The 25708-nt window shown below is 48.1% G+C and overlaps 2 protein-coding genes across 2 annotated transcripts; one reads left to right on the top strand and one right to left on the bottom strand.

Moving 5' to 3' along the window:
- Positions 1 to 6181: 6181 nt before the first annotated feature.
- POLR3K (RNA polymerase III subunit K) lies at positions 6182 to 10275 on the bottom strand. The gene is made up of 3 exons (XM_073646152.1): positions 10081 to 10275; positions 6388 to 6475; positions 6182 to 6237 (listed from the first exon to the last, which is right to left on the bottom strand). The coding sequence occupies exons 1-3, from the start codon at positions 10240 to 10242 to the stop codon at positions 6182 to 6184; spliced, it is 306 nt and encodes a 101-aa protein (XP_073502253.1). The 5' UTR covers positions 10243 to 10275.
- A 10-nt stretch (positions 10276 to 10285) lies between these two features.
- Positions 10286 to 22329, top strand: SNRNP25 (small nuclear ribonucleoprotein U11/U12 subunit 25). Its single transcript, XM_073647806.1, has 7 exons — positions 10286 to 10438; positions 10981 to 11154; positions 14135 to 14225; positions 17631 to 17736; positions 17821 to 17895; positions 21882 to 21946; positions 22168 to 22329. The coding sequence occupies exons 2-6, from the start codon at positions 10984 to 10986 to the stop codon at positions 21940 to 21942; spliced, it is 504 nt and encodes a 167-aa protein (XP_073503907.1). The 5' UTR covers positions 10286 to 10438; positions 10981 to 10983; the 3' UTR covers positions 21943 to 21946; positions 22168 to 22329.
- Positions 22330 to 25708: the final 3379 nt, after the last annotated feature.

Genomic DNA, 25708 nt, shown 5'->3' with positions numbered 1-25708 from the left:
TGGCCCTTACATGTATAATCCCGCCCCCCAGCCTGCCTACATGGCCCTTACATGTATAATCCCCCCCCCCCCCAGCCTGGCTACATGGCCCTTACATGTATAATCCCGCCCCCCAGCCTGGCTACATGGCCCTTACATGTATAATCCCCCCCCCCCAGCCTGGCTACATGGCCCTTACATGTATAATCCCCCCCACCAGCCTGGCTACATGGCCCTTACATGTATAATCCCCCCACTAGCCTGGCTACATGGCCCTTACATGTATAATCCCCCCACCAGCCTGGCTACATGGCCCTTACATGTATATTCCCCCCCCCCCAGACAGGCTACATGGCCCTTACATGTATATTCCCCCTCCAGCCAGGCTACATGGCCCTTACATGTATAACCCCCCCCCAGCCTGGCTACATGGCCCTTACATGTATATCTCCCCCCCCCAGCCTGGCTACATGGCCCTTACATGTAAAATCCCACCCCCAGCCTGGCTACATGGCCCTTACATGTAAAATCCCGCCCCCCAGCCTGGCTACATGGCCCTTACATGTAAAATCCCGCCCCCCAGCCTGGCTACATGGCCCTTACATGTATAATCCCGCCCCCCAGCCTGGCTACATGGCCCTTACATGTATAATCCCGCCCCCCAGCCTGGCTACATGGCCCTTACATGTATAACCCCCCCCCCCCCCCAAGCCTGGCTACATGGCCCTTACATGTATAACCCCCCCCCCCCCCCCAAGCCTGGCTACATGGCCCTTACATGTATAACCCCCCCCCCCCCAAGCCTGGCTACATGGCCCTTACATGTATAACCCCCCCCCCCCCCCCAAGCCTGGCTACATGGCCATTACATGTATAATCCCCCCCCCCCCCAAGCCTGGCTACATGGCCATTACATGTATAATCCCCCCCCCCCCCCCAAGCCTGGCTACATGGCCCTTACATGTATAATCCCCCCCCAGCCTGGCTACATGGCCCTTACATGTATAACCCCCCCCCCCCCCCCAAGCCTGGCTACATGGCCATTACATGTATAATCCCCCCCCCCCAAGCCTGGCTACATGGCCATTACATGTATAATCCCCCCCCCCAGCCAGGCTACATGGCCCTTACATGTATAATCCCCCCCCACCAGCCTGGCTACATGGCCCTTACATGTATAATCCGCCCCCCCCCCCCCAGCCTGGCTACATGGCCCTTACAGGTATAATCCCCCCCCACAGCCTGGCTACATGGCCCTTACATGTATAATCCCCCCCACAGCCTGGCTACATGGCCCTTACATGTATAATCCCCCCCCACAGCCTGGCTACATGGCCCTTACATGTATAATCCCCCCCCACAGCCTGGCTACATGGCCCTTACATGTATAATCCCCCCCCACAGCCTGGCTACATGGCCCTTACATGTATAATCCCCCCCACAGCCTGGCTACATGGCCCTTACATGTATAATAACCCCCAGCCTGGCTACATGGCCCTTACATGTATAATAACCCCCAGCCTGGCTACATGGCCCTTACATGTATATTCCCATCCCAGCTTGGCTACATGGCCCTTACATGTATATTCCCCCCCAGCCTGGCTACATGGCCCTTACATGTATATTCCCCCCCCAGCCTGGCTACATGGCCCTTACATGTATATTCCCCCCCCAGCCTGGCTACATGGCCCTTACATGTATATTCCCCCCCCAGCCTGGCTACATGGCCCTTACATGTATATTCCCCCCCCAGCCTGGCTACATGGCCCTTACATGTATATTCCCCCCCCAGCCTGGCTACATGGCCCTTACATGTATATTCCCCACCCCCCAGCCTGGCTACATGGCCCTTACATGTATATTCCCCACCCCCCAGCCTGGCTACAAGGCCCTTACATGTATAATAATCCCCAGCCAGATTACATGGCCCTTACATGTATATCCCCCCCCCCCCCCCACCAGCTAGGCTACATGGCCCTTACATGTATAATCCCCCCCCCAACCTGGCTACATGGCCCTTACATGTATAATCCCCCCCCAACCTGGCTACATGGCCCTTACATGTATATCCCCCCCCCAGCCTGGCTACATGGCCCTTACATGTATATCCCCCCCCCAGCCTGGCTACATGGCCCTTACATGTATATACCCCCCCCCCAGCCTGGCTACATGGCCCTTACATGTATAATCCCCCCCAGGCAGGCTACATGGCCCTTACATGCATAATCCACCCCCCCCAGCCTGGCTATAACCCCCCCCCAGCCAGGCTACATGGCCTTTACATGTATAATCCCTGCCCCAGCCTGGCTACGTGGCCCTTACATGTATAATCCCCCCCCCAGCCTGGCTACATGGCCCTTACATGTATAATCCCCCCCCCAGCCTGGCTACATGGCCCTTACATGTATAATCCCCCCCCCCCCCCCAAGCCTGGCTACATGGCCCTTACATGTATAATCCCCCCCCCCAAGCCTGGCTACATGGCCCTTACATGTATATTCCCACCCTGGCTACATGGCCCTTACATGTATAATCCCGCCCCCCAGCCTGGCTACATGGCCCTTACATGTATAATCCCGCCCCCCAGCCTGGCTACATGGCCATTACATGTATAATCCCCCCCCCCCCCAAAGCCTGGCTACATGGCCATTACATGTATAATCCCCCCCCCCCCCCCCCAAAGCCTGGCTACATGGCCCTTACATGTATAATCCCCCCCCCCCCCAAAGCCTGGCTACATGGCCCTTACATGTATAATCCCCCCCCCCCCCCCTAAAGCCTGGCTACATGGCCCTTACATGTATAATCCCCCCCCCCCCCCCAAAGCCTGGCTACATAGCCCTTACATGTATAATCCCCCCCAGCCTGGCTACATGGCCATTACATGTATAATCCCCCCCCAGCCAGGCTACATGGCCCTTACATGTATAATCCCCCCCCACCAGCCTGGCTACATGGCCCTTACATGTATAATCCGCCCCCCCCCCCCCAGCCTGGCTACAAGGCCCTTACATGTATAATAACCCCCAGCCTGGCTACATGGCCCTTACATGTATATTCCCATCCCAGCCTGGCTACATGGCCCTTACATGTATAATCCCCCCCCACAGCCTGGCTACATGGCCCTTACATGTATAATCCCCCCCCACAGCCTGGCTACATGGCCCTTACATGTATAATCCCCCCCCACAGCCTGGCTACATGGCCCTTACATGTATAATAACCCCCAGCCTGGCTACATGGCCCTTACATGTATACCCCCCCCCCCACCCCCAGCCGGGCTACAGGCCCTTACATGTATATTCCCATCCCAGCCTGGCTACATGGCCCTGACATGTATATTCCCCCCCAGCCTGGCTACATGGCCCTTACATGTATATTCCCCCCCCAGCCTGGCTACATGGCCCTTACATGTATATTCCCCCCCCAGCCTGGCTACATGGCCCTTACATGTATATTCCCCCCCCAGCCTGGCTACATGGCCCTTACATGTATATCCCCCCCCCCAGCCTGGCTACATGGCCCTTACATGTATATTCCCCACCCCCCAGCCTGGCTACAAGGCCCTTACATGTATAATAACCCCCAGCCAGATTACATGGCCCTTACATGTATATCCCCCCCCCCAGCTAGGCTACATGGCCCTTACATGTATAATCCCCCCCACAGCCAGGCTACATGGCCCTTACATGTATATTAACCCCCCAGCCTGGCTACATGGCCCTTACATGTATATTAACCCCCCAGCCTGGCTACATGGCCCTTACATGTATAATCCCCCCCAGCCTGGCTACATGGCCCTTACATGTATAATCCCCCCCAGCCAGGCTACATGGCCCTTACATGTATAATCCCCCCCCAACCTGGCTACATGGCCCTTACATGTTTAATCCCCCCCCAACCTGGCTACATGGCCCTTACATGTTTAATCCCCCCCCAACCTGGCTACATGGCCATTACATGTATAATCCCCCCCCCCCCCAGCCAGGCTACATGGCCCTTACATGTATAATCCCCCCCCACCAGCCTGGCTACATGGCCCTTACATGTATAATCCGCCCCCCCCCCCCCCAGCCTGGCTACAAGGCCCTTACATGTATAATAACCCCCAGCCTGGCTACATGGCCCTTACATGTATATTCCCATCCCAGCCTGGCTACATGGCCCTTACATGTATAATCCCCCCCCACAGCCTGGCTACATGGCCCTTACATGTATAATCCCCCCCCACAGCCTGGCTACATGGCCCTTACATGTATAATAACCCCCAGCCTGGCTACATGGCCCTTACATGTATACCCCCCCCCCACCCCCAGCCGGGCTACAGGCCCTTACATGTATATTCCCATCCCAGCCTGGCTACATGGCCCTTACATGTATATTCCCCCCCAGCCTGGCTACATGGCCCTTACATGTATATTCCCCCCCCAGCCTGGCTACATGGCCCTTACATGTATATTCCCCCCCCAGCCTGGCTACATGGCCCTTACATGTATATTCCCCCCCCAGCCTGGCTACATGGCCCTTACATGTATATCCCCCCCCCCAGCCTGGCTACATGGCCCTTACATGTATATTCCCCACCCCCCAGCCTGGCTACAAGGCCCTTACATGTATAATAACCCCCAGCCAGATTACATGGTCCTTACATGTATATCCCCCCCCCAGCTAGGCTACATGGCCCTTACATGTATAATCCCCCCCACAGCCAGGCTACATGGCCCTTACATGTATATTAACCCCCCAGCCTGGCTACATGGCCCTTACATGTATAATCCCCCCCCAACCTGGCTACATGGCCCTTACATGTTTAATCCCCCCCCAACCTGGCTACATGGCCCTTACATGTTTAATCCCCCCCCAACCTGGCTACATGGCCCTTACATGTATATCCCCCCCCCAGCCTGGCTACATGGCCCTTACATGTATATACCCCCCCCCCCCAGCCTGGCTACATGGCCCTTACATGTATAATCCCCCCCCAGGCAGGCTACATGGCCCTTACATGCATAATCCACCCCCCCCCGCCTGGCTATAACCCCCCCCCCCCCCCAGCCAGGCTACATGGCCTTTACATGTATAATCCCTGCCCCTGCCTGGCTACATGGCCCTTACATGTATAATCCCCCCCCCCCCAGCCTGGCTACATGGCCCTTACATGTATAATCCCCCCCCCAGCCTGGCTACATGGCCCTTACATGTATAATCCCCCCCCAGCCTGGCTACATGGCCCTTACATGTATAATCCCCCCCAGCCTGGCTACATGGCCCTTACATGTATATTCCCCCCCAGCCTGTCTACATGGCCCTTACATGTATATTCCCCCCCAGCCTGTCTACATGGCCCTTACATGTATAACCCCCCCCCAGCCTGGCTACATGGCCCTTACATGTATAATCCCCCCCCAGCCTGGCTACATGGCCCTTACATGTATAATCCCCCCCCCAGCCTGGCTACATGGCCCTTACATGTATAATCCCCCCCCCAGCCTGGCTACATGGCCCTTACATGTATAATCCCCCCCCCAGCCTGGCTACATGGCCCTTACATGTATAATCCCCCCCCCAGCCTGGCTACATGGCCCTTACATGTATAATCCCCCCCCCCCAGCCTGGCTACATGGCCCTTACATGTATAATCCCCCCCCCCCCAGCCTGGCTACATGGCCCTTACATGTATAATCCCCCCCCCCCCAGCCTGGCTACATGGCCCTTACATGTATAATCCCCCCCCAGCCTAGCTACATGGCCCTTACATGTAAAATCCCCCCCCCAGCCTGGCTACATGGCCCTTACATGTATAATCCCCCCCCCCAGCCTGGCTACATGGCCCTTACATGTATAATCTCCCCCCCCCCAGCCTGGCTACATGGCCCTTACGTGTATAATCCCCCCCCCCAGCCTGGCTACATGGCCCTTACGTGTATAATCCCCCCCCCCAGCCTGGCTACATGGCCCTTACATGTATAATCCCCCCCCCCAGCCTGGCTACATGGCCCTTACATGTATAATCTCCCCCCCCCCAGCCTGGCTACATGGCCCTTACGTGTATAATCCCCCCCCCCAGCCTGGCTACATGGCCCTTACGTGTATAATCCCCCCCCCCCCCCAGCCTGGCTACATGGCCCCTACATGTATAATCCCTCCCCCCCAGCCTGGCTACATGGCCCTTACATGTATAATCCCCCCCCCCCCAGCCTGGCTACATGGCACTTACATATATAATCTGAGCCTGAATTTTTGGGATATATCGCAATTCTTTAAGAAGGGAACTGAATTTAGACTTGTACATTTTATAACTGCAGATATACAAAACATCCGCTTCTTCTGGCTGAAAATCGGACTATTTTTTTTTTTTCATACGCTTGTCTGAACTAAGCCTACACTTCACCTATAGATAACCCTTACCTGCAGTCGAGTCCACGTTTTCCCATGCTGCAGAACCTCCCAGAACATCATCCACCTCTTTGAGTTTGGGGTATTTTCGGCTAGTTACCTAACGGGAAGAAAGATCACAAATATGACTAGGGAGATTATTATTTATGCATAATTCACACTTCAAGTGTAGACCGCTAAAGAATATCATAAATCAATGAAATAGGGGCAATGGTGATGGGATAAAGTATAACTCTTATTCTTTAAGGGGTTGTTCACTACTGGGACAACCCCTTCTCTATTTGAATGTTGGCCCCCGTGAAAATAAAAACACATACACATCTATGGTGCCGTTCCAACGGTGTCAGAACTTGCGTTCCTGGGTTATTATGACATGTGAGCTCTGTGCCAAAATCAGTGCTGGCGTCTCTGTCCCGGCCTTCGGACGAATAAGTAATCAAGAGGAAGTGAGCGGCCAGCCTCAGCTCTCACTGACACTTTCTCTCTTTTTTTTTTTTTATTATGTATCGCTTATATAGCGCCATCATATTCTGCAGCGTTTTACAGACATCATCATCACTGTCCTCATAGGGAATCTACTGTAGATTGTGAGCCCCAATCAGTATTATCTGCAGTGAGGGAGGAAACCGGAGAACCCTGAGGAAACCCACGCAAACATGGGCAGAACATACAAACTCCTTGCAGATGTTGTCCTTGGTGGGATTGGAACCCAGGACCCCAGCGCTGCAAGGCTGCAGTGCTAACCACTGAGCAACACGAAGCAAAAAAAATTCCAGCATCCGCAGTAATAAAGGGGTTATAAAACATAGATTTTTAAATATGTCACTGTTAAAAGTTAAGATTAAAAAAAAACTATAAGGTCAGAAAAACAAAATAGAAAAAGGGGGGATAAGGGCTTCTGATCGTGAAACTCTTAGACCTGCCCCTCCCACTCCATGCCCCCTTCATTCCTCCCCCCTTTTTTTATTTTGTTTTTCTGACCATATATGTTTTTTTATCTTAGATTTTTTAATATGTCGCTATTAAAACCTTATTATTGCTGCGGACACGGGATTTCCTTGCTTCGTGTTGTTCTCTGCCCAGGAGCCGGTCTGGAGTTTGCACACCGCTCTACTGATCGAGGCAACTTTTCTTTCCGCACTTGGTGAGCTGATTTTCCTCTCACTTCCCCTCCTCCCAATTTTTTTCTGTAACCAGTAAGCCACCATGCTGCTCTCTCCCACTTTCTCCGTTGGCTGGCAGATCACTTGTCTGAGTTGAGCACACACCATCATTCCCTGGGTTGACTTGTGCGCAGTAAGGTCCTGATGATGCGAGAGCCGGACTACGATGCCCCGAGGAACATGCGACTGTGCGAGAGCTTGTGCGGGGGCGGACAGGTCATTCAGGCAAGAATGAGTTGTCAGTCAATAAAAAGAGGCCGGAGGCAGGTGAGGAGACGGGCAGGGGAGCGATGCCAGCTCCGCTGCACTTGGGGCTCATTAAAAGTTGAGCAAAGGATTTTTTAAAAAAGTAGCTTTTGTGCAGCAGATGTATAAGGCTATGTGCCCACGTTGCAGAAATGCTCCGGATTTTTCCTGAGCGTTTCTGCATCTCCCTGGCAGAAAAAAAGCATGCGGATTGTACATGCGGATTGTACATGCGTTTTTCCTGCCAGGGACATGCGGATGTGAAGCGTTCTTCACATGAGGGTTGAAATGCGCTTTCCAAGCGATTTTAGCATCACTTGTAAAGTGCTTGACTACTAACTCACACTATATAAATCCATGGAAACGGCATGGATTTATATAGTGTGACCGTAAAGAATGGTAAAAAATAAAAAAATAAATCTATACTTACCTTCTGATGGCCCCCGGAGTCTTTATTTGATGCCTCTCGGCTTGCCGGCAGCTTGAGGTACACTGAAGGACCTGCCGTCACATGACTAAATTACGTCAGCGCAGGCCCTTCAGTCCACCGAGATCTGCCGGCAAGCGAAGACAAGGACACTGGGGGGCCATCAGAAGGTAAATATATTTATTTTACTCTTTTTTTTACAGGTACTATGGTACCCAGGTCCAGAGGAGAGTCTCCTCTCCTCCAGACCCGGGTACCATCCGCACATTGAAACGCATGTAATCCGCATGTACAGATGCAGTGATGCGGATGTCATGTGTTCCAATGCAAGTCAATGGCGGTGAAAACGCAGCGCTTCCACAAAATAATTGGTAGTGCTGCGTTTTTTTCCGCAGTGACAATCCGCAGCGAATATTTCCACAGTATGTGCACAGCACATGTGGATTATCATTGGGGAACATGGCAGACCTTCTACCAAGCGTTTTTTAAGCGTTTCTGCAGCGGAATTGCCGCTGCAAAAACGCTTAAAAACGCATCGTGGGCACACAGCCTTGGAGATAAATTTAGACTGTGTGCCCACGATGCGTTTTTTAAGCTCTATCCTCCGGACCCGGGAACCATATAACCTGTAAAAAAAAGAATAAAATAAAAAATAAATATTATAGTTACCTTCTGATGGTCCCCGGTGTGCTTGTCTTCACTTGCCGGCAGATCGCGGTGGACTGAAGGACCTGTGCTGACATCATTTAGTCATGTGATGGGTCACACGACGCTGACGTCGGCAGGTCCTTCAGTGTACCACAAGCTGCCGGCAAGCCAGGAAGGATCGAATAAAGACTCCGGGGGCCATCAGAAGATAAGTATAGATTTATTTTTAACCATTCTTTGGGGTCACACTATATATGCCAGTTGCATGGATTTATATAGTGTGACCAAGTTGTCAAGCACTTTCCAAGTGATGCTAAAATCGCTTGGAAAGCGCTTGTCAACCCGCATGCAGAAATGCATGCAAAAAAGCTTCACATCCGCATGTCCCTGGCAGGAAAAACACATGTACAATCCGCATGTACAATCCGCATGCGTTTTTTCTGCCAGGGAGATGCAGAAACGCACAGGAAAAAATCTGGAGCATTTCTGCATCGTGGGCACATAGCCTTACAGCGACTTTGCCATTAGTTTGGGGTAGAACAATCTGCTAACAGGTTCCCTGTAAATAGAATGATCCTCAATGTCTGGTGTGCAGCCCCCAAGCCTCCCACTCACAGGTGCCCACCAGCAGCGGCTCTCATGGTGACAGCGCCAAGTGCTGGAATAGTAAGGCCTGCAGCAGACGGTGCCGCTGCTCAGCACTGACATCCCTGCCCCATCACTCACACTGACCCTACACCGGCATCAGGGTTACAATTACAGGGTGAGGCCCGTGATGCCAGGTGACCCTGCTTTATGCCATGTCTATGGCCGACACAGACCCCTGCTGGATATCCCTGACCAATACAGCAAGGACGGCCATTGTGTGCCAAAAATGTAAGGCTGTGACCAGGACACCACCCTGGTGGGGTGTAATGAACAGTATACGGCACAGGACAAACGTAGACAAGAGACTGAGGACACAATGGCTCCGGCCATCCTGACATGGAGGCGGCATAAGAGGAGTGGGGACTAGGAGAGCTGCAGACACAGGACCCCGGAGTCTCCCCACCTCTACTGACTGCTGCTAGGCAACAACAAACCTGCCATGGAAACACTGTAGTCACCGGGGAGACATGGGGCGTCTGTAAGGGGAACCCGGCGAGTCCTGACACACAACACTAGAGGTACGTCCCACAGCTTTCATACGGAGCGTCACCATCCATATTCATATACACTGACCTTGCGATTGATATTGTGCACATAGGGGCAGGTATTGCAGGCGAACCTCAGACACTTCTGCCCCTCTTCCACAATCAGCACATTCCCACAAGTTGGGCAAAACAGCAGCATGCTCCCACCACGCCAGCACCGGACATGGCGGCACTTCCGCCAATACTTCATACGTGCTGACGTGTCTCCGCCGGCGTCTACATACTGCTTCAGCCAGCAGTATGACGTGTTTCCGCCCACAGGTCACGTTGTGTAATGTACTTCCGCTGGTCACTGTTATGGTTCCTATGAAGCATAATGCACTGTGACTGAAGCAAGAAAGCTCCCGTGCTGTGTGGCGAGTGAGCGCCACAGGCTTGTTATACAGGTGCATTACTGCTCCATGTACTGGAGAGGGCGCCCAGCTACAGAAGCCTGCATTCTAATGTTCTCTGTTATCAGCCATTGCAGGGTGGGGAGGGCTAGCTGCATTGTCAGTGGCAGTGCCTCTGATCTCTCTCCTGATACAAAACGAGGAATTCTCATTCATTACCCTGACATTGACCAGCAGCTGGACTGTGCATGGTGGCCATCACTCCCGCAGTCTGCTGCGGACAGGGATAGGTCACCGGCCTCCATCTGCAGGACTCTGCATATATTTAGGATGTCACGTGAGTTTTGACTTGGATTTTGGTCCGAAATCCAGGTGAAAAGTGACGACGGCCTGCTGATGGCTGCGCTGGGGGCCGATGGCTGCGTTGGGGGCCGATGGCTGCACTGGTGCCAATCAGCATCACCAGATCTTCCTCTTCCCCATGATCTCGTCTCTGATGGATCTCACTGCTCTGCCAGGCCCATTAGTGCAGTGTGTAGGAATCCCCAGCATGGTGTCTGAGCCTCGTCAATAAATAAAGATCTTGTCCCTTTTAGAAAATGGAAGTGAATGTGAAATCGGAGTATGAGGCCGATCCGAACCATCCAGGAGGTGAAATAGAAGAAGAAGATGCGGAGGAGGAGCTGCCACATGCGGAAGTCGTAGACATATTCCAGGAGGGTCTGGCAATGATAGTCCAGGACCCTCTGCTGTGTGACCTTCCCATACAGGTACGGCGCTGCCTACATGGCTTGTGACTTCCTCTGATATCAGATGCATTGTCAGATTGGATAAATTCCAAAGACCTCAATAATACCGAAGTTATTATCTGGGACCTTTACAAAATATTGTGATTAAGTGCCATATATGTCAGATACATGCGAGGTACAGGACTCCCACATACCACGAAACTGAGGAGTCACCTTTTTGCCGGTTTGCATTCTGGACAGGAAAAGACCATGCAGGGTGCGCTCCCTAACTGTGCTGAAAGGGGATCTGTCTACTGATTCATGGATCAGAGCCTTGCAAGGAACCTGTCAATCACCTTGAGCGGTGCTGGGAGTAGCCTTCCAGGGACGGCACTGGATTGTTCTCCTCAATGCCTATGCTCACTGGGTGGACAGGAACATTGAGAGATAGAATATCCCCTCCAAAAAATCAAGAAAATCAGAAAATCACATTGTGTAAATTGGATAAATTTATTTGTATTTTACAGTGAGAAATAAGTATTTGATCCCCTACAAACCATTATGAGTTCTGGCTCCTACAGACCAGTTAGACACTCCTAATCAACTCGTTACCTGCATTAAAGACAGCTGTCTTACATAGTCACCTGTATAAAAGACTCCTGTCCACAGACTCAATCAGTCAGACTCTAACCTCTGCAACATGGGCAAGACCAAAGAGCTTTCTAAGGATGTCAGGGACAAGATCATAGACCTGCACAAAGCTGGAATGGGCTACAAAATCATAAGTAAGACGCTGGGTGAGGAGACAACTGTTGGTGCAATAGTAACAAAATGAAAGAAATACAAAATGACTGTCAATCGACATCGATCTGGGACACCATGCAAAATCATCACCTCTTGGGGTATCCTTGATCATGAGGAAGGTGAGAGATCAGCCTAAAACTACAAGAGAGGATCTTGCTAATGATCTCAAGGCAGCTGGGACCACGGTCACCAAGAAAACCATTGGTAACACATTACGCCTTAAAGGTTTGAAATACTGCAGTGCCCGCAAGGTCCCCCTGCTCAAGAAGGCACATGCGCAGGCCCATCTGAAGATTGCCAATGAACACCTGGATGATTTTGTGAGTTATTGGGAGAAGAAGGTGCTGTGGTCGGATGAGACAAAAATTGAGCTCTTTGGCATTAACTCAACTCGCCGTGTTTGGAGGAAGAAGAAGGATGAGTACAATCCGAAGAACATCGTCCCAACCGTGAAGCATGGTGGGAGAAACATTATACTTTGGGGGTGCTTTTCTGCAAAGGGGACATGACGACTGCACCGTACTGAAGGGAGGATGGATGGGGTCATGTATCGTGAGATTTTGGCCAGTAACCTCCTTCCCTCAGTAAGAGCACTGAAGATGGGTCGTGGCTGGGTCTTCCAGCAAGACAATGACCCAAAACATACAGCCAATGCAACAAAGGAGTGGCTCAAAAACAAGTACAGTAAGGTCATGGAGTGGCCTAGCCAGTCTCCAGACCTTAATCCCATAGAAAACTTATGGAGGGAGTTGAAGCTCCGAGTTGCTAAGTGACAGCCTCAAAATCTTAATGATTTAGAGATGATCTGCAAAGAGGAGTGGACCAAAGCTCCTCCTGACATGTGCACAATCCTCATAATCAACTACAATAAACGTCTGACTGCTGTGCTTGCCAACAATGGTTTTGCCACCAAGTATTAAGTGTTGTTTGCCAGAGGGATCAAATACTTATTTCTCACTGCAAAATGCAAAACAAATTATCTAATTTATACAATGTGATTTTCTTGATTTTTATTGGATATTCTATCTCTCAATGTTAAAATTAACCTACGCTTAAAATTATAGACTGTTCATGTCTTTGTCAGTGGGCAAACTAACAAACACAGCAAGGGATCAAATACTTATTTTTCCCACTGTATACATAGCTTCCAATAACTGATTCATGCTGCCCATGGTTTGGGCAGCATACATTGACTGACAGGTTCCATTCATTATGAGTTCCTAAAATGTGTTTCACTTTTATAAAATTACTTTTTGGAGTGTTACATAGGAGACCCCCGTTCTGTTAATATTTGGGGGGTCCATAGCGGGGCATATCATACTTGTTCTGCACTATGACGCACCTCTTCTCTCTGGCAAAGAATATACATGTGAGCAGACATCAGAGACAGACAAGCACGTTCGTGACCAGATGGTTGGGGCTGCAAAGAATAGCATTGGGGATATGTGAGCCGCACCCTACTGCTTTATAGCATACCAATCCAATTAACTAATAGAGATGCATGGTCTTGCTGCCCTTATACCACACAAGTTAAACCTTCTCTGGATGCACAGACCAATTTTCAGAAAATGCCCTGATTCTCCTTTATATTTTGCCCCCCACTCTATCAAATTAACAGGTCCTCTTCAACTGCATTTTGCTAGCACAATAGGTGCAGGATCTTCCTTTTCTTAACAACATGCATTACTTCTCGGGAAGAGAGGGGTCTATCTGAGGCCCTGAACCTCTTCTGGCAATGTGTACTTGGCATAAAAGGGAACCTGACGTCTCCAAAAAATGTTATTTACCTACAGATTTAGTGGTAATCTGCAAGTAAATAGTATTTAAATCATGTCTGGCCAGCTTATTGGAGCAGCGGTTGCAGAGCCAGTCAGCGTGCCTGGGAGTGATTACAGCAGGCAGGCATGAGTTAAATGCTATTTCCCTGCAGATTAGTATTATTTCTGCAGGTAACCAGGAGCCGACAGGTTCCTTTGTATAAAGTGACAGGTCTATTTTCGCACTGACTTCTTCCCATTTTGCAGACTGCACAGAGTATCATACAGCCCAGTACTGAGCCGCCAGAGCTCACGCCAGCTAATAATGGCTGCGCTTTTTCTTTTTTCATTACCGGCCTTAAATGATTTTTCCATGATTAGAAAAAAAAATTGATACAAATGTGATAAATGATCTATAATATCACTTTCCAATGATTGACCTCTCCCTCTTTTAATTGCAGGTTACATTAGAAGAAATAAATTCCCAAATTGCTCTGGAATTTGGTCAAGCAATGACCGTCCGAATTTGTAAAGGTGACGGGGAAGTGATGCGTAAGTGATCTAACAAGAACAACTAACGTTTGTGTTACGCATTTATCGCAATGGAACATTTGGGCAGTTTTATAATGTTGGACCAGGAGTGTACATAGAAATCATGGGCCTCATAGCAGAGGTTCTAATAGCCCTCCTACCCCTGAAAAAAAATGTGGTGGAGTATTCAGGGCTATGGCACATAGGCATACCTCCTAAACGTTAAAAATTGTGAGGGGGGGGACGACATGTATTGCGGCATGAACACTATAATGAAGGCTACACTTGGGCTCCGTAGTGTTCTCATCCACTACAGTATTGCCCCATAAATGCATATGCTATTTATATCGATCTAGTATCGGGCACCGTGAACAATAGCGCTTCAATCCCTGGACCCATACTCCCTAATTGGACAGACAAGGAAGTAAAGTATACACTTGTGAAACACACGGTGTCCAAACATAATGTGCACGAAGACAGGGCTGATAAAGTCCCCTGGACCAAATGTATATGTGCAGAGAATGGGTGCCGTATGGTCCATATGCTCACGTAAGCAAGGGGAAAAGAGTACACTAGGGAGGAACCAGAACCAGGGCAGAAGCTGTAACAAGGCAACGGATAGCAAGACAAGTCAGAGCATTAGTGCTCCCCCATAGGGTGTGGGACCACCAGCGTGGCTGGACAAGGGGCTTCTCATTACGGCATATAAATAGCATATGCATTCTCTCTATCACCATTCAGTGTTCATGACCAGTATGTGGTGACGCATATCCCGTGTCCACACCACTTACCTGATGTTAGTTACTGTTATTGTAACGCTATTACATGTTACTATGAGATCTACTTTTTTAACATATTTAATAAAATGTATACCTTTTTTATATGAATTAAGTCTGAATACTATCTTTGGTTATTAGCCTTCTTGGGGCATACAGGCTCCACACTTCTCTATTTCTTTCCCTAGTATTTTAGGAGCTCCCCTTATGGACTATGGTCCTTACTTGCATTAATGGTTCTAGCAAATTGTGCATATTTGATATAGAATTGTTTGGGAGCTCTGTTACCACTATTATTGGTTAGGATCCTTGGCTGGTTCATAAAGAACAGTTACCTGTATTCTTGATTTCTCTACTGTGAATAAAGCCTTCGGGATTCCCAGAAGAATATACATTTTCTGTTGTATTACATTACAATGAATGCTGTGCTCTCCCTCCGGCCTCTGAGACCGCTGGTGCACCGCTATAAGCCTCTTGCCACAGGGCTGTTTTATAAAACCTCTATACCATGTAGTATAAAGGTTCACCACTAGAGGGCAATAAAGGCTAACAGCGCTCGTCTATGAGCAATGTAAGGTGCAGAGCATCGCAGCTCTGCAGGCTGTCAGTGGCCTCTGCTGGTGCACCGCTATAAGCCTCTTGCAACAGGGCTGTTTTATAAAACCTCTATACCATGTAGTATAAAGGTTCACCACTAGAGGGCAATAAAGGCTAACAGCGCTCGTCTATGAGCAATGTAAGGTGCAGAGCATCGCAGCTCTGCAGGCTGTCAGTGGCCTCTGCTGGTGCACCGCTATAAGCCTCTTGCCACAGGGCTGTTTTATAAAACCTCTATACCATGTAGTATAAAGGTTCACCACTAGAGGACAATAAAGGCTAACAGCGCTCATCTATGAGCAATGTAAGGTGCAGAGCATCGCAGCTCTGCAGGCTGTCAGTGGCCTCTGCCGAGTCCTGCAGCTCATCTTCTATTCACTAGAATGGGCGATAACCTGCAGTACACTGCAGCGGTCACTACACACTGCAGAGTTCTGCTCCTTACATTGCAAGCCCATAAAGATATTATTATTATTATTATAGTGCCATTTATTCCATGGCGCTTTACATGTGAAAAAGGGGTATACATACAAGAACAATTACAATAATCTTGAACACAATGTGACAGCGACTGGTACAGGAGGAGCGAGGACCCTGCCCGCGAGGGCTCACAATCTACAAGGGATGGGTGAGGATACAGTAGGTGAGGGTAGAGGAGGTCATGCAGTAATGTGGTGGAGCGGTGGTTACTGCAGGTTGTAGGCTGGTCGGAAGAGGTAGGTCTTCAGGTTTCTTTTTCTTTGAGGCGAGAGTCTGATGTGTTGGGGTAGAGAGTTCCAGAGTAGGGGGGACGCACGAGAGAAATCTTGTATGTGATTGTGGAAGGAGGAGATTAGAGGGGAGTAGAGAAGGAGATCTTGTGGGGATCGGAGGTTGAGTGGAGGTAAGTACCGGGAGACTAGGTCACAGATGTATGGAGGAGACCGGTTGTGGATGGCTTTGTATGCCATGGTTAGGGTTTTGAACTGGAGACTCTGAGCAATGAGGAGCCAGTGAAGAGATTGACAGAGGGGAGAGGCCGGGGAATAGCGGGGGGACAGGTTGATTAGTCGAGCAGCAGAGTTTAGGATAGATTGGAGGGGTGCGAGAGTGTTGGAAGGGAGGCCACAGAGCAGGAGGTTGCAGTAGTCGAGGCGGGAGATGATGAGGGCGTGCACTAGTGTTTTTGCAGATTCGTGGTTGAGGAATGTGCGGATCCGGGAGATATTTTTGAGTTGGAGTCGGCAGGAAGTGGAAAGGGCTTGGATATGTGGAGAGTTCAGAGTCCTGGGTTACCCCAAGGCAGCGAGCTTGAGGGACTGGGGAGAGTGGGCAGCCATTGACGTTGATAGATAGGTCAGTTGGGAGGGTTGAATGAGATGGCGGAAAGATGATGAATTCTGTTTTGTCCATGTTAAGTTTTAGAAATCTGGCAGAGAAGAAGGATGAAATAGCAGACAGACATTGTGGGATTTTGGTTAATAAGGAGGTGATATCGGGTCCAGAGAGGTAGATCTGTGTGTCCTCAGCATAGAGGTGATATGAGAAGAACATGCAAATATTTCCATTGGTTACTTGATTTTTCTTTATTATGACATATTTGTAGCTTTTTAAGGAAACCATATCATACAGGTCATGATACAATGTAATGTATAAATAAGAATAAATTGTAAATCCATTACTTTGCTGCATTTCAGAATATAGCAGGCAACTGCTTAGGAAGCTTTTCAGAACGATTAGAGAATATCTGCACAAATGCTGTGGACACCCACCATGATGCCTGCACTGTACAAGCTTCTAGAATATATAGCTTCATAATATAATCCCTCAGAGAACAGGGATTGTTTTATAACTAGAAGTCGAGGGTGGTGTAAGTAATTATAGGGTAGTGACTGCACAGACGGACATGTGTGAATGATGCTCTTATGTGCTGTGCTGTGTCGCCATCTGCTGGTGAATCTTGTGTGGTGCTAGCAGTGTGGATTTATTATGATTTTCAGTTTTGCAACATATGGTGCAAAATGGATAGGGTGATGCAAAAGTACCTTTACATGTTATGTGTTTCCTCTTGCAGCTGTAGTTGTTATCCAGAACGCCACAGTCCTTGATTTAAAGCGAGGAATCCAGCGATACGTTCAGCTGAAGCACCAGAGGGAAGGAGGCATACAGCACATCAGCTGGTGAGCCGTGTAGTATAGTCTGGAATCTGCGCGCTCTTTGTGGATCAGTGACGTGATGAATGATGCAGATTTCCCCATTACTAGGAAATATGTCTGGAAGACCTACCAGTTATCCTTTTCTGGAGAGAAGCTGGATAATGATGAGAAAAGTCTCCGGGAGTAAGTTCTGTCTCTTCTGCTCTGTGTGCGGATGCTGAGATGGGTCACAGGGACATTTACCTTCCGTATACAGACAGTTCCTGCGTTATCAGCTACATACATTCTGTGGCTTTGTAGCCTGGATGTGTGTGTAAGTTGGAGCAGGGTGGAAAAAAACCCAACTAATACCTCACCGCTGACTGTTCAGCTGCCCTGCTGATGGCCGCCCATCATACGGTCCTCTTCTGTCGTCAGGCACGCTGCATCTCCAGCCTCTTCACTATAGGTCTGGGCTCCAGTCCCCATCCATGCGGGAGCTCACTGCACGTCATAAGGTTGCAATCCCTATGTGACCTTATGACTCAGTGAGCTCTGGCCTGGACATGGCCTATAATGAAGAGCCCGGAGATGCGGCACACAATGGGGGAAAGAAGATTTGTCTGCAACCAGACAGGCCAGAAGTTAGGGGAATACAGTACAGACCAAAAGTTTGGACACACCTTCTCATTTAAAGATTTTTCAGTATTTTCATGACTATGAAAATTGTACATTCACACTGAAGGCATCAAAACTATGAATTAACACATGTGGAATTATATACTTAACAAAAAAGTGTGAAACAACTGAAAATATGTCTTATATTCTAGGTTCTTCAAAGTAGCCACCTTTTGCTTTGATGACTGCTTTGCACACTCTTGGCATTCTCTTGATGAGCATCAAGAGGTAGTCACCGGAAATGGTCTTCCAACAATCTTGAAGGAGTTCCCAGAGATGCTTAGCACTTGTTGGCCCTTTTGCCTTCACTCTGCGGTCCAGCTCACCCCAAACCATCTCGATTGGGTTCAGGTCTGGTGACTGCGGAGGCCAGGTCATCTGGCGTAGCACCCCATCACTCTCCCTCTTGGTCAAATAGCCCTTACACAGCCTGGAGGTGTGTTTGGGGTCATTTTCCTGTTGAAAAATAAATGATGGTCCAACTAAACGCAAACCGGATGGAATAGCATGCTGCTGCAAGATGCTGTGGTAGCCATGCTGGTTCAGTATGCCTTCAATTTTGAATAAATCCCCAACAGTGTCACCAGCAAAGCACCCCCACACCATCACACCTCCTCCTCCATGCTTCACGGTAGGAACCAGGCATGTAGAGTTCATCCGTTCACCTTTTCTGCGTCGCACAAAGACACGGTGGTTGGAACCAAAGATCTCAAATTTGGACTCATCAGACCAAAGCACAGATTTCCACTGGTCTAATGTCCATTCCTTGTGTTCTTTAGCCCAAACAAGTCTGTTCTGCTTGTTGCCTGTCCTTAGCAGTGGTTTCCTAGCAGCTATTTTACCATGAAGGCCTGCTGCACAAAATCTCCTCTTAACAGTTGTTGAAGAGATGTGTCTGCTGCTAGAACTCTGTGTAGCATTGACCTGGTCTCTAATCTGAGCTGCTGTTAACCTGCGATTTCTGAGGCTGGTGACTCGGATAAACTTATCCTCAGAAGCAGAGGTGACTCTTGGTCTTCCTTTCCTGGGGAGGTCCTCATGTGAGCCAGTTTCTTTGTAGCCCTTGATGGTTTTTGCAACTGCACTTGGGGACATTTTCAAAGTTTACCCAATTTTTCAGACTGACTGACCTTCATTTCTTAAAGTAATGATGGCCACTTGTTTTTTTTTACTTAGCTGCTTTTTTTCTTTCCATAATACAAATTCTAACAGTCTATTCAGTAGGACTATCAGCTGTGTATCCATCTGACTTCTGCACTACACAACTGATGGTCCCAATCCCATTTATATGTCAAGAAATCCCACTTATTAAACCTGACAGGGCACACCTGTGAAGTGAAAACCATTTCCGGTGACTACCTCTTGAAGCTCCTCAAGAGAATGCCAAGAGTGTGCAAAGCAGTCATCAAAGCAAAAGGTGGCTACTTTGAAGAACCTAGAATATAAGACATATTTTCAGTTGTTTCACACTTTTTTGTTAACTATATAATTCCACATGTGGTAATTCATAGTTTTGATGCCTTCAGTGTGAATGTACAATTTTCATAGTCATGAAAATACAGAAAAATCTTTAAATGAGAAGGTGTGTCCAAACTTCTGGTCTGTACTGTATGTTAGTGGGGATTTTTGACCATCCAACGTTCGTAACTAGAGGTTGTATGTTTGTAAGTCGGGGACTGCCTGTATATGGGATGGAGCCATCTTTTTTTTTCTTTTCCCCTTTAGGTTTCAGTGACCTCCTCTTCTCTTTCAGGTCAACATACTGTTAAATTACTCTGAATTCTGGTTGCTGCTGTAATCTGGGAATGAAATGTAATGGGTATGTCACTAGGAAATCCCATATGGTCCCCATACATATTAGACTAACGTCGGCCGAACCCATCAGTATTGGTGTACTGTGTATGAGGACCCCCTCACTCGGTGTGGAAAGGATCCGCCTTGTCTGATGTTGGACTGCCCGATCCGTTAGTTCTCTAGACATAAGCTGTAACCGGTGTTCCTGGCAGAGGCTCTGCTAGAGAATACTGGAGGACATGGCAGACATATTGCCCCTGTGTATGGGAGAGTCAGGCGCCATAGCGTTCACCCGACAGACACCTGGAGTGTATGGGGGCTTTACATGTGGCAGGAGCGCTGATCTCTGCTCTCATGCCGATGTAGAGCACTAGTGATTTGTTACTAGACACATATTCACACTGCGGTGCTGTACACCTTATTGGGGTGGCAGTACGTATGTAAGTCTTATTGGGGTGGCAGTACGTATATAAGTGTGATTGGTGGAGGTTGGCTGCTGTTAGATTTTTATAAAGTCCCCCATACTTCCAAGGCCCTGTACCAGAGGGAGAAATGGGGTTTGCAGTATATAACCCTATATATGGCATGAGTATATAGCACACTGGAGGGCTCACCTTCTACTAGAGAAAGTGCGGGGGGAGTGCGAGTGGCTCTCATGGCTGCCGGGTTCTTGTAATTACTTGGCTTTTTTATTACAGAGATGGGATCTGCCCAGTTGGGGCAGCAAGTTCCAGAGTATAATGGTGGCACAGTGGAAACTTAGAAGGTTATGTTGAAAGCAGACAATTAGAGGGCAAAAAGAGGGGTCTTGTGAGGACGGGGGAGTACGTAGGGGGAGATTAGGTCAGAGGTTGCTTTGTCAGCTGTAGTCAGTACTTTGCACTGAATTCTTTGGGTGATGGATGGCCAGAAAAGGGAGAGATGGGATTGGCATAGGGCAGAGGAGCAACACGGGGAGAGGTGGATTGGAGGGGTGTGTGGAGCCATTGGTGCAAATGATAGATCTGGGGAATAAAGAATTTCGTTAACTGCCGAAGCAGAGGGGTGAGATCTCGGACAAAGAGGGAAATTTGGAGTAAAAGGGGTAATGAATGCAACTCTGAGAGCTGTCCTCTGCCAATTGTAAAACTAGAGAAAACGAAGAGCCCCGGGACAGAGTCTTAAGGGACACCGAGATGAGACTGCGGTGGTGTGTGAGTGGGAGACACTAAGGGCCTGTTTTTTTGGTGTGTTTAGCCTGTTTTTGTTTTGTTTGGTGAAATAGTTTTTTAATTTTTGCCTTTCTGACGTCTATTTTATGCATTTGCCTGGTTTTTTTTATGTTCACCACTGTGATCGGGGTTTGGGGTTTCTGAATATTTTCATCTAATTCATCAATTTTTAAAAAGATGCAACATTTTTATGCAAATGTACTGCAGTATTCCCCTGGATTTTTTTTTGTACACTTACTAAACTTTAGCAGAACAAACTACTTTTTAGTTGCTTAAAAGACCAAAATAAAAATCATTTTTGATTTGGCACAGAATTCATAAACCACGTGCGTCATTTTGAAAAATTTGCTACAAAAACCATCAACAAATAGTACAAGACAAAAAAAATGACTTACAAGCCATATCCTAACGATAAATCGGGCCCTAAATGTTGAGTAGTTGAGGTTTGGTTCGGTGCATTACTGAAATAAGGCTTTGTTATTGACTGAAGGATTTCATGTATTTTAGGTACGGTATTAAAAATCGGGATGAAGTGGTTTTTGTTAAGAAACTGAAAAAGAAGTACTAATTGGGTAAGTGATATTATCTAGTATCCATTGATATCTAGTTCCATTTTGTCATTAGGTAGATATATTTTTAAATTACAGTTTTTTTTGTCATTTACCCAAATTCAGCCCTGCATGTAAATATTACAGGCTTTGTTGGTAGATGCCATATTCCAGCCTTTCATTCCTGTAGATGGAGATATTTGTGCTGTATGGGGTCTCACTGTCTCCTGCCTTTGTTTTTACAGAGTCCGTCCTGTGCGGAAGCATCCAGCGATGGATGACCAGGCATGGACCCCACTGATGTCTGCCGGCAGATCTTTCTATTTATTCTATTGTTTTATTAATTTACAGATGTCATTTTTACTATCTTGTATAATAAAAATGCAGGAATGTTTTTTTAGAATTTATTTTGGTTGTGTACAGCTAGGCTTTTTTTTATCATATTTGTTCAATGCTAGATCACTAGGAGAAGCTACAGCTTTAGAGGTTGTCAGCGCCTTTCTGTATTGCTAGAAGAATAGTAAATATGCCGTGCTTCATTAGATCTGGTAGAATGAAGAGGTGCTGCAAAACCCCCTTACCCATCAGCAAGGGCATTACCCGAGCCCCAACACATAAAGAGGAGCAGATGTCACCTGCAGCCCTATGTAACACCACAGATAACCTAGTCCTAAGTAACAGTATGGACATCCATTGGAGTGGCACGGGCATGTCACTACACTGTGCTGCCTGATAGAAGAAGTGACACTGTGTGCCAAGGAAAGGCTGAGTCTCCTGCAGTCCTGCTACTTATTAATCCAATCTGCCATCCTCTGTGGTAACCCAGAGCGCACCCCAAAGGTCAGAAATACTTAGCTACGCTGACTGGACAGTACCACCATACCATAACTGATTATCTTTCTACCATGTCTGGATAATCCCATTGTACTGTAACTAATACTGCCATACACTTAGAAAATTATACCTTTATGATATGACTTTAGCACCACCATACTGTAACTGAAAAATACCTTATTGAGACCTAATTGCTTTGGGTCCCAGCAGTTGGATCCCCAATGATCAGGAAGTTATCTTCTAATTCTAAATTGGTCGACAATCTCATGTATATGGGGGCAGAGCTGATTGTAGCTTTTTTTTTTGCTGCCCGAGGTGAAAATTTAAATCGTGCCCCTCCTGCAGTTCAAAATAAACCTGCAGTAAATAAACACAATTCAATTATTGCTTTTTGGGTTTTGCTTTCAAGGTATTCATTGCGTGGCAAAAGTGACCTGTGAACACTATTCTCTTGGTCAGTGCATTTCTATCAATTAATTTTTTTTTTCTTCTAACAGTTTGAGTTAGTTGGCTTTATGCTGTGATAGACTGGACTTTTATAGATGTGGCCATAACAAATATTTTAAATTTATTTTTAATGGGTGAAGACAGCACCAAATCCACCATCAGAACATGAATACATTACGAGATCTGCCATCTGTGCATGAGTACAGCACCAGAATAATCCTCAGTACATAAATACAGCATCAAGCAGGGTATTTTTATTTTTTTTTATAACAAACTATTAACAAACTATGCTTGCAATGTCAAATCAGCACCCACTACATACATTTGTATCTCATAAACGTACAACTCCCAGTATATCCTTAACTCCCAGTATCTCCTTACCATTATTATCAGACTGCAGACCATACAGGAACTGCTGTACTGATGAGATATACTCAGTATCACAAACATTTTCAGCCATTTACCTTTATAGGTGACGTTTTCTCTGATTGGAGTCATTCTTTTACTTCTCCATCTGGTCCAGATGCTATGATGACTTTTCACATCCACAGCTCATCAGTGCAGTCTTCTGTCTTTTCCAGCGCATCCCGACATGGTGTCCTTGAAGCGCACCTGTCAGCAGGATTATGCTCAGTAATCTACATACAGGTGGGAGACATTACACTGATTAATATGATACCTTGGTTGATGAAATCCATCCTATGAATCTTGTGTAATCTTTACTTTGTTTGCAGATAATGATATACTCGTGCTTTGGCGCACTGACCTGCCTCGTATTTTACATAATGCATTTAGTAGTGCGGGGCTAGGTAAAATAGGAGGCAGGTCAGTGAAGGCACAGTGAGCTGTCATAAGATCATATAGATGAATATGTAAGCAGAGCACCGGATAGAGCGCCCCCCTAAGCCGCACCGGAGCCCAAGCATATCATTATCTCCAAACTGAAAGCAAAGATTTACACTAGAACCACAGGACGGATTTCATCAACCAAGGTATCATTTTAATCAGTACAATGTTGTCCACCTGACAGTGTATGTAGTTTACTGAGCACAATCCTGCTGGCAGGTGCTTTAAAAATAACAGTGCCATTATAATGATCCTGAATAAAAAAAATATCTGCTCTACACTGTGCCCCTGAATAATTGTCCCTCACTGCTTCTTGCACAAAATATGTCCCTCACGCTGTCTTTCTAATGGTTCATGGCTGAAACACTTTTCCTCTTCTATAAAATACTGCCTCCACACCATCCCCCTTTGAACATTGGCCTCCAAGCTGCCTCCTCCATACTGTCACCCCTTGCTGCCCCTCTCCACACTGTCCCCCAGAAGCTGCCCCTCTCCACACTGTCCCCCAGAAGCTGCCTCCTCCATACTGTCACCCCATGCTACCCCTCTCCATACTGTCCCCCAGAAGCTGCCCCTCTCCACACTGTCCCCCAGAAGCTGCCCCTCTCCACACTGTCCCCCAGAAGCTGCCTCCTCCATACTGTCACCCCATGCTACCCCTCTCCACACTGTCCCCCAGAAGCTGCCCCTCTCCACACTGTCCCCCAGAAGCTGCCCCTCTCCACACTGTCCCCCAGAAGCTGCCCCTCTCCACACTGTCCCCCAGAAGCTGCCCCTCTCCACACTGTCCCCCAGAAGCTGCCTCCTCCATACTGTCACCCCATGCTGCCCCTCTCCATACTGTCCCCCAGAAGCTGCCCCTCTCCACACTGTCCCCCAGAAGCTGCCTCCTCCATACTGTTACCCCATGCTGCCCCTCTCCATACTGTCCCCCAGAAGCTGCCCCTCTCCACACTGTCCCCCAGAAGCTGCCTCCTCCATACTGTCACCCCATGCTGCCCCTCTCCACACTGATCCCCAGAAGCTGCCCCTCTCCACACTGTCCCCCAGAAGCTGCCCCTCTCCACACTGTCCCCCAGAAGCTGCTCCTCTCCACACTGTCCCCCAGAAGCTGCCCCTCTCCACACTGTCCCCCAGAAGCTGCCTCCTCCATACTGTTACCCCATGCTGCCCCTCTCCATACTGTCCCCCAGAAGCTGCCCCTCTCCACACTGTCCCCCAGAAGCTGCCTCCTCCATACTGTCCCCCCATGCTACACCTTCTCCATACTGTGCTTCCCACAACCAACCCTTCTCCATATAAACCCCCACAATGTCCCCCATGCTGCTCTCTCTCGCATTTTCCCCTTTCACAGTCTTCTGTGTCTTTGGTTCCTTTTTGAGCGTTTACCTTAACACAGTCTGCAGCTTCTCTGCTGTGCAGCTGTGATGTCAACAGTATGATGAGGCTTTAACCCCTTAAGGACAGCGATTTTTCATTTTTGCGCTTTTGTTTTTTTCCTCCCCTTATTCCAAGAGCCATAACTTTTTTATTTCTGTGTCGACATAGCCGTATGAGGACTTTTTTTTTTTTTGTGGGACAAGTTGTACTTTTGAATCACACCATCTATTTTATCATGTGATGCACTGGAAAGTTGGAAAAATCCAAGTGTGGTGAAAT

This window comes from Phyllobates terribilis, unplaced genomic scaffold (assembly GCF_046119375.1).
Source record: "Phyllobates terribilis strain yellow unplaced genomic scaffold, ASM4611937v1 Scaffold_9__5_contigs__length_417890890, whole genome shotgun sequence".
NCBI lineage: Eukaryota > Metazoa > Chordata > Amphibia > Anura > Dendrobatidae > Phyllobates > Phyllobates terribilis.
Note: the sequence above shows the minus strand (reverse complement) of the source record. Positions and strands in the feature narration are given on the sequence as shown.